Consider the following 10,085-nt stretch of genomic DNA (forward strand, 5'->3'; position numbering starts at 1 on the left):
GTTCATACAAACAGTTATCATCTAGATGGGCCTTTATCTGAGAAGCAATACATTTCTCCAATATTTTAGAAATAAAACTTAAGTTAGAGACAGGCACAAAAGTTTTGGGGGCAGCTGAAGTAGACAGATCAGAAAAGTTAAAAGCTTACAGGTAAGTAAAATATAAATCGACACTGAAAGGTTGTTTAAACAAGCAGGAGACAGTTATTAAATGATAGACATATTTGATCATATTCTGTTTTAAAAATGTCTGCCCAACATTGTGGGTTTCTTCCCGCTGCTAAAAAAAACACTATGCTAGAGCCAATTGGTGAAATAAATTGTTACAATAACATACTGTTAGTCCCAAAATGTCTTAGTTTGTGTTGAGTAGAGATTAAAACCTCATTCCCCCGCCTCTCTGACGTGATCTGTAGATGTTGTTGTGACGAAAATAGCCTAATATGAGTTATTCGTGTGGGATAGATCCGCATCTTCTGTCAATATACAACTACCGCCATATTGTTCCGGAAATGAACCTGAAATGGCGAAGAAAGGCCGTCATCTACGTCATTGGGCGGTTTTGTTTAAGGCTTCACACTTCTCGTCTGTGAAGAAGATAACATCATAATGGTAAGATGTCGACTATGTCACTTGTGTATGCAAAATGTAGCCGGGTTCTAGTTAAGTCGCGTCCTCACGCTATCTGTGAAATATGTACAAAGTTTGTGGACCCTTGACCTTCACAGGTCAATAGCTTAGTCCAATACAAATGAAACCCAATTTACTTAGATCGAAAGATCTTAAATGAGAGGTGCACATTACTATTGTGTCAAGGGTTTTATCCAAGTCCCACTTGGTGTTCTAAGGCGTCCGCAATAATATCAAGTTACCTATTTGAAGTCTTAAAGCATAATCTGAGCTGCAGCTATGGCAAAACAGCAATATATAGGTTAAATCCCGCTGGTAGTACAGGACTCCGTGGAAAGGTGGAAGTAGTCCCTTTTATCCTGGCGGACACCTGTAATATGTAACAGGCATTGCCTGAGTAGAGTGAAGCTGATTATTGTTAAATATAAAACCTTCATTCATAATTAATTTTCTCAAGTGATACAAAAAATATTAAATAATTTAGTTTTTATTGAGATCTAAATTTTATACATTAATTTTGTTTTTTAAAAAAAACCAAAAAAGTGTGAGAATTATTTTCATTGACGTAAAAAATATGTGACGTCATTGATTAGACGCGTCATAGAAATAGTTCTATGAGGCGCATAATCTCGCTTGGGCAAGATTTGGTGGATATAATTATTTTTGTTAGTTACGTGATCTCGCTTGGGCGAGATTTGGTAAGTTGACATGCGCATTGCCTGTTTTGCCCAGTGTATCTGGTTCCGGCTGAATTTGTTTTTAATCAACAGTCTGTGGGTGACATTTTCAATTACGCTCCTGTGTTACCGGAAAAGAGCTTTGCGCGCTGCTTTAGAGCTTCGCTCTATATTATACAGGGCAAAATCACAACATTACTCTTGAACTTCTTGGGTTTTGGCCCCTGGCTTTTACGCAAAATGTGAAAGCTGTAGAAAGTTTGTGTAACTTCTAGAGGCTATAGGTTTTGTCCAGCTTGGATGAGTTTGAATTTGGTGTGAATCAGAGTTCTGCCAATTTATATCAAGAATGAATGAATTGAATTTTTACTGATGGTTAACTTAAAAGCTGTTATACATGAACTACTGTCTGCTCAAGGTGACACTACGACATGAAAATTGCTTGCTTTTTCTTCAATTTTTAATTAAAACAGCTTAAACTTAGTGACATACCTGGAATTGCCATCCCATTATTTTCTTACATCGGAAAACAAATTCAGATCAAACTATATAACCTCTCTCTCTTGAAAAATCGTGGTTTGTTTACATCGTGCTACTGAACTTCCACCATGTTTGACCTAGTTATCTGGAATAGTGGGAGTTTGTTTGGATTTGAGTTGTTTCGGCCTAATTGGATGTTAAGGAATTTGTTTCGGACAAGTAGAATGTAACTTTTAGTTTTACAGGATCCAAGACTACATTTGTTTGTCTAACTGACTTGAATATTTAATTGAACTCGAGGGCTGTAGCATTTTGCTATTGGTATAAGCTAACAACTCAAATCCAAACAAACTCCCACGCCCTCTTCGACTATTCCAGATAACTAGGTCAAATATGGCTGATGTTCAACAGCGCTATGTAAACAAACCACATTTCATTATTGTCGCCCATGGACGTCCGTCCGTTGGTCTGTCGGTCCGGCGTCCACAATTGCTTGTGGACGCTCTAGATAGGCTAAAGTTAATATCCGATTGACTGTAAATGTATACACAGTGTTTAAGGCCATGAGACGAAGAATCCTATTGATTTTCAGCGATTTCCGATAATTACTGCCAGAGTTATGGCCCTTGATCACTTTGAAAAATCTTGTGGACGCTCTAGAGGCTAAAGTTAATATCTGATTGACTTTAAATTTATACACAGTGTTTAAGGTCATGAGACGAAGAAGCCTATTGATTTTAAGCGATTTCCAATAATTACTGCCAGAGTTATGGCCCTTGATCACTTTGAAAAATCTTGTGACGCTCTAGAGGCTCAAGTTATCATCCGATTGACTTCAGATTGGTACACAGAGTTTAAAGTTTTGAGACGAACAAGTATATTGATTTTCAATGAATCTTTATGACTTGAACAGCTAAATCCATGATGTTAAAAGTTTTGTATACTAAACGTTAGCATGGGGCAGAACTTTATAAAAACCAAACAAATTCTAATGGTTTTCTGATAATTACTTAATGAATTGTTACTCTTAATCAGATTTTAATGTATTATAAATGTTTCATTACCGAAAAAAGTAAAAATATGCGACAACTCATGTTGACTGCCCGGACAATATAGCTGCTGTGGGCATAGGTTTCGTTGCCTGGCAACCTATCTTTAATAGATTTATTTCAAATTTGAGTGAATCTATTTGAAGCATCAGGACAATGAAAGTCCTATTGATTTTCCCTGTTCTCTGTCCATCTGTTGCAAAATTAATTGTATTTTGATTTCCTAAAAACATTCATGATGTTCAATTTATTCTTATTAAAATTTGTGAATCTCATCCCTACTTTTATATATTACAATAAATTAATGATGTTCTAACTTTTATATATTACAGGATACTAATGGTGTTATAACGTTTATATATTACAGGAAACTAATGATTTTATAACTTTTATATATTACAGGAAACTAATGATGTTACAACTTTTCATCAGTGTACAATTTGTGATGAACTGTTTCCACAATTTGATGATTTAGAAAACCACTACAAAGTCCATTCCAGGGACGAGAAAACTGATGATGTAGATGAATATTGTCATGTTAAAGAAGAGAAAACGGATGATGCAGATGAATATTGTCATGTTAAAGAAGAGGAAACGGATGATGTAGATGGATATTGTCATGTTAAAGAAGAGAAAACTGATGATATAGATGGATATTGTCATGTTAAAGAAGAGAAAACTGATGATGCAGATGGATATTGTCATGTTAAAGAAGAGGAAACGGATGATGTAGATGGATATTGTCATGTTAAAGAAGAGAAAAAAACTGAAGATGTTGCAACTGTTCATCAGTGTAATTTGTGTGATAAAGAATTTGATTTAGAAACAGATTTAGAAAAACACTGTGAAAAACATGTTAAAGAAGAAGATTCTGTTTTACAACATGATAAAAATTCGGAGACTATCTTTAGCCAGAATAATGAAAAAGAAAAACACAATTCACAAGAGTCTAAGAAATGTGATGTTTGTAATAAATCATTTATTAAAGAACGTTACCTTCAAATTCACATGTTAAAGCATACAGGAGAAACCCCTTATAAATGTGATGTTTGTAGTAAATCATTTCCTAACTGTAGCCGCTTACAGAGACATGTCAGAATTCATACTGGTGATAAACCTTATAAATGTGATGTTTGTAGTAAATCATTTTCTATGAATGGTCATCTACAGAGACATGTCAGAATTCATACTGGTGAAAGGCCTTATAAATGTGATGTTTGTGATAAATCATATACTGATAGCAGTGGTCTGATGCAACACAAGAGGTTTCATACTGGTGAGAGACCTTATAAATGTGATGTTTGTGGTAAATCATACACTCATAGTAGCGGTCTGCAAAGACACATCAGAATTCATACGGGCGAAACACCTTATAAATGTGATGTTTGTAGTAGATCATTTTCTCGAAGTAGTAGTCTTCATATACACATGAGGACTCATTCTAGAGAAACCCATTATAAATGTGATGTTTGTAGTAGATTATTTACTGATAGTACTACTCTACAGTCACACATGAATTATCATACTAAAGAACAACACCTGATGTGTGATGTTTGCAATAAATCATTTACCAACAATAATCATCTGAAGAGACACATCAGAACTCATACGGGTGAAAAACCATATAATTGTGATTTCTGTAGTAAATCATTTTCTGATCCTAGCGGTCTGCAGCAACACAGGAGAATTCACACAGGTGAAAAGCCTTATAAATGTGATGTTTGTAGTAAATCATTTACTAATAGTAGTTGTCGGCAGCAACACAGAAGAATTCATACAGGTGAAAAACCTTACAAATGTGATGTTTGTAGTAAATCATTCACCAGTAGGAATTACCAGAAGAGACACACCAGAACACATGGAAGGTCAAGGCCACAATAAATCATATACAGTGTGTTTCATACATATACAGTGTGTTTCATAAACTGACAACTTTATGGATAACATTCACTAGGTTTATTAACTGCAACGTTTCAATGAGGATACTCTCTTAATTAGTTTATTGTTATCCACTTGTATATAACCTTCTGTAACATGTTTGATTGTATCATTGCTTGATAACGGTGAGAGTGTCCTCATTAAATAAACTGACAACTTTATGGATAACATTCACTAGGTTTATTAACTGCAATGTTTCAATGAGGATACTCTGCACTGTTATCAAGCAATGATATCATTGTCAGTTTATTATATTATCCCGTTCACTAAATGCCTTTCAAAGATAGAGTGTGTTTCATTCTGATTGAAACACAGATCCCATTTCGTTTCATGTTGTATAGTTCAAAATTTTGTTTTACTTGTCTTTACTACACTAGGATCTGGAAGAGTTGTTAAATAACCCGATCCCTTGGCAGTTGGAATTCAATATAAGAGTAGGCCGTAGCGCCGCTGCCCGGGCAAAATTTTCCTCATAGCACACTGTATGGCGTATGCCCGTTTTCATTAGCCCAGTTTAGGAGCAGAACAGTAGGACGTTAAACCCCATTTCATTTCATTTTGTTAAATAACCCGCGTTCTGGTTGATGTGAGGGATTAGCCAATGAAACAGTCTCTTGGAATGTGACTGTGGGTATCCCACTAAAAACATCAACACTGATGTCATAGGGCCAAAAGTCACTTGTATGACCCCTGGCGCCCCCCTCCCCCCCCGCCACAACAACCTGTCAGATCTTCATGTAGTAGAGGCCATGAAAAGTATAAAAAAAAACAACGAAACGAAATATAGATCTGTCATTTAGTCAGATTGAGTGTATTTACGTATGTTTCCATTAGAACCCCATATGATCACTACAAAGTTTCAGAATTTTTCCATCAAAATAGGGGGAGTACCGCCATTTTGAATTTTCCCACTAGAATTGTCGTTTTTGTAAGTTTCACAAGAATATAATAAAATATTTTTTCCGCTGATGTGAGGGCATAATATTTAGAAGTGTAGTTCATTCAATTTGCATACTGATCAGTTATCAAATTTTCACGGCCAAAATTCAGGAGGGATGCCATATTGAGCCGTTGGTGGTTGATGGTGTTGAACGGGTCTGAGAAGTTGAGAAGAACTAAAAGTCCATGGTTGCCATCAGATTTATATGGAAATGAAATGAAATGGTATTTAACGTCCTACTGTTTTGCTCCTAAACTGGGCTAATAAGGACAGGCATACATGTACGCCATACAGTGTGCTATGAACCCTTTTGACCTTTGACCCCGAATATCTCGAAAACGCCCCAACGGCGGACTGATTACCACTCGGCATCGTATTCTACACAAAATTTTACTCTAGAAAAGTTGGGTCTGGTCTTGTGCCCGGTTGTACCTGACAAGGATTAGGGTCGCCTGTCTAACCTTGTGGGTTTTCTCCGGGTCCTCGGGTTTCCTCCCACTGCTAAAGACCCCTACGCGCAAGCAAATTAATGAAATAAAATTGAATCATGTGTTAGTCCCGAAATGACCTAGTTTGTGTCGAGTGGATGTTAAACCCCATCCCTCTCTCTCGCAGCGGCTGTTTCTTCTTCCTCATTTGGTTTTATGTTGGTGGGATTCGTTGATGTGGTATATATCGGTAACAGCCTCGACACAGATAGCCTCGACACAGATATAACCTTCTTTATACTCATTACTTGAACTCATGTCTTTCTGTCCTATTTTTTATCAAATATCTACGAAGTTTCCCCTCAAACATTAGAGAAGATTGGAGTGATAGAAGTTGGGCCTCATCAAACAGAAAATTTATCAGTTTATCAAGCCCCAACTAAAAATGTTTGGCCATTACGACTAACTTTTTTGCCCATTATAACCAAATATATTTTGGCTATTATAACCAAACTGTTTGGCTGTTATGACTAAAGTAGGGCTGTTTTGGCCAAACCTGTTTTTGGCCGTTATGGCATAGGGCCGATATGACCACATCCCTTTTTAAATTCCTGGTTATTAGATTTAAGAAATAAAGGGGCAATGCCCAGGCATAAAAGAGAGAGAGAGAAATGGGGTTTAACGTCCACTCGACACAAACTAGGTCATTTCGGGACTAACACATGGTTTAATTTTATTTCAATAATTCGCTTGCGCGTAGGGGTCTTTAGCAGTGGGAGGAAATAATTTCATTAAATTATTTCATGAATAAATGTATTTATTAAATTATTTTATAAAGAAATGTATTTGTTAAATTATTTTATAAAGAAATGTATTTGTTAAATTAAATTATTTCATAAATAAATGTATTCGTTAAACTATTTCATTAAATAATCAATTATATTCATTTGTACATAAATTTCAGTAAATTAACTATTTATGGCCATATAAGTTACCCGCTAGTTTTAAAAAGGCACTCGTTGTGATGGATCAATCAGTGTATTACCCCCAGGCTTCAAATATCTTAGCGTTTATTTTACAATATATTTTTCTACAATTTCTAAAATCCACACCTTCTTCAACCATTTTCCACTGCATGTCTATCAATTCTCCCTCTTCCTTTAAAATTGGTACTAAAATATAAAAGCTGAGACCCGCTACCATACACCTTGAATTACGACGCCTGTGCCATCCTGAAATACATTAATCTCATATTAAAGAATGTCAACATGTAATAAGAATATTCAATTAAACTACTAATTACTATTGAATGTAAATAATATTGAATGTAAATACTATTGAATTTAAATACTATTGAATGTAAATAATATTGAATGTAAATAATATTGAATGTAAGTAGAATGTAAGTAATTAAATTAACTCACCTTCACAATCATTATTTGTTCGGAAAGCCATCATGAAGATGCTAATGTTATTTAAAGAATAGACAGAGGACTCGAACCAGGTTTATCGGATATACGAAACGAGTTCCCGTAAAGGGTCCGTGTTTGCCATCAGACACAACTTGTCGAAGGCAGCTCGCATGTGGTTGGCGGGTAGAAAAGGTAGCGCCATCAAACTACGGACGTAATTATAGATGGTCTGCCTTTCGTAGTAAGTACCCGCCAAACCAACACCCTGAACCTTCCTCCAAACGCATTCATCCCGGGGAACACTTTTCTGATAGCTGACCAGCAACCTGGTTCAAAGTCCAACATGCCATATTCTACTGCAGATTGATATCTTTCCTTTATATGTAATAGTACCTACAATAACAAAAGATTACAATATGTAAATGTAAATTGTATTTATTTATTAACCCCCCTGTAATATGCATGATATAAGAGATTAAAATATGTATAGATAAATTGTTACCATGTATACTATTTATTTATTTAATAACCCACCTCTTCATAGTCTTCGGACGTCCTTCTTGTCATCAGGACGAAACATAGCGGCACCTGCTTCATACTGTCCCCTTTTTTTCAAAAAACCATGTATGGACCACAACTGGGAAAACGGCTTTTTAACTACTTTAAATGTCCCATCCATGAACCATCTTTTACACGTTTTCAAAAGCTGTGTCTGTGTGGCAAACATTAGATGTCTATGCTCACCGACCATCACCTCGTTTACTAAAAATTCATCCCCGATGAACTCTTTGTTAACCTGAAACATAGAATATGATAAACATAACATAAATAAAATAAGTACATAATATAGTATAATGGGACAGTAAATAAACATAAAATAAATATAAGTACCTCAAACTTAATATCTGTTGGGGATGGTTCTGCCGGCCGATGCTTTTCTCTGTATCTGTTGGCCACCCTTTTCAATAACATGGGATTGGGAACCCGTACATCAGTCGGCTGGTGCGACTCCTTAATTTCATTTTCAGTAATTTGTAGGGCAGGTCTAAAAAGTTGATCCAGTGCAACAGCTTTTACCTAAAATATTAGTTATATCAATTAAAAAATTACTTATATCCACTACGCTATGAAACGACCTGCTTATTTACTCGACAGTATATTGTTAACACACATACCTTTGCTGTCAGTTTGGTAACCTTCATAATCCCGGGATCACAATCATGGATGTGGTTGCCACTTGGTATGAAATCTGTCCCCCGTTGCATGACTGTGGCTGAACATGGTAAGCTTTTGCACTTCCTGGAACAAACCCAGGTTGTAGAAGTAGGTGATGATCTCTGAAATACACAATTAACATGGTTAAAAAGAGTGACAATTGTTGTTTTGTGTTCAGTAGCTAGTTAATTAAATGATATTTACTCAATCAATTATATGAAACTCACCTTTACTGTGAAGGAAAATCCATCGTAGGTCACCAATTTTGCTTTTCCTCTCTTCGTCCCATTCTCAACTATTTCATATGTCACTTCATGATCAGCTATTACTGACCTGTTGAGTTGGTCTTCTGGTAAAGATCTGAAATATTTTTTTAAGTATTTCAGGTAAATAAAAAAATCTTAAATTAACACATTTAATTTACTCACATACCAGCGACCTCTCTGGTTTGGTTGATGCTTCCACGGTCCGTGATGTCGAATGACACCTCAAGCTCGTTTGTTGTCGATTCCTCGCCATTGGTTGCACCATTTGTTGTCAATGCTTCGTCGGTATTGTTAGTTGTTGATAGGACGCTGGAAACATCAAGAGTAAAATCTGGAACCATTGAAGCAGTTGACGTTGAGTTCCAGGGTGTTCCTCTTCTTCGTCGGCATTTGTGGTCGGTGGTATACCAGCTACTTCTCTTGTAACACAATCTTCACACGCGAAATGTAGTTCAATCTTACTTTTCCTAGCAGCAAGACAATCCTTGTTGGAAATACCTAAAAAAAATAAATAAATATATTCCATTTACTATAAATAAATTAAAATTCGATTTACTATCAATAAATTAAAAAAATATATTCGATTTACTATCAATAAATTAAAAAAAATTAATATATATTCGATTTACTATCAATAAATTAAAATTCGATTTACTATCAATAAATTAAAATTCGATTTACTATCAATAAATTAAAAAAAATTAATATATATTCGATTTACTATCAATAAATTAAAAAAAATTAATATATATTCAATTTACTATCAATAAATTAAAATTCGATTTACTATCAATAAATTAAAAAAAAAATAATATATATTCGATTTACTATCAATAAATTAAGAAAAATAAATAAATATATTCGATTTACTATCAATAATATTTAGAGTCAAGTCACCTGTATTGCATGTTCGATGCTGCCAACGATCGCAAATGTCACATGTCACAGCATATTATCGCAAATTAATGGCTACCCTTCAAATGGTGGCGTCCGATACTCTGAACACCTACTAAGAAAAAATGTCTGCATTGGTTTTTCTGCATCAAACTT

The 10,085-nt window shown here is 35.1% G+C and overlaps 2 protein-coding genes and 1 long non-coding RNA gene across 3 annotated transcripts; 1 reads left to right on the forward strand and 2 right to left on the reverse strand.

The window, feature by feature from the left end:
• The first annotated feature begins 512 nt into the window (after window positions 1-512).
• LOC126817767 (zinc finger protein 501-like) lies at window positions 513-4,733 on the forward strand. The gene is made up of 2 exons (XM_050544916.1): window positions 513-612; window positions 3,239-4,733. Exons 1-2 carry the CDS (start codon window positions 610-612, stop codon window positions 4,715-4,717), a joined length of 1,482 nt encoding a protein of 493 aa, XP_050400873.1. The 5' UTR covers window positions 513-609; the 3' UTR covers window positions 4,718-4,733.
• A 2,322-nt stretch (window positions 4,734-7,055) lies between these two features.
• LOC126830041 (uncharacterized) lies at window positions 7,056-8,096 on the reverse strand. Its single transcript, XM_056101086.1, has 3 exons — window positions 8,089-8,096; window positions 7,658-7,880; window positions 7,056-7,375 (listed from the first exon to the last, which is right to left on the reverse strand). The coding sequence occupies exons 1-3, from the start codon at window positions 8,094-8,096 to the stop codon at window positions 7,184-7,186; spliced, it is 423 nt and encodes a 140-aa protein (XP_055957061.1). The 3' UTR covers window positions 7,056-7,183.
• A 646-nt stretch (window positions 8,097-8,742) lies between these two features.
• LOC130012489 (uncharacterized) lies at window positions 8,743-9,352 on the reverse strand. The gene is made up of 3 exons (XR_008787926.1): window positions 9,198-9,352; window positions 8,997-9,129; window positions 8,743-8,891 (listed from the first exon to the last, which is right to left on the reverse strand). It is a non-coding gene; the product is annotated as an uncharacterized LOC130012489 (long non-coding RNA).
• Between the last annotated feature and the right edge of the window lie 733 nt (window positions 9,353-10,085).

Source organism: Patella vulgata, chromosome 1 (genome assembly GCF_932274485.2).
Source record: "Patella vulgata chromosome 1, xgPatVulg1.2, whole genome shotgun sequence".
Lineage (NCBI taxonomy): Eukaryota > Metazoa > Mollusca > Gastropoda > Patellidae > Patella > Patella vulgata.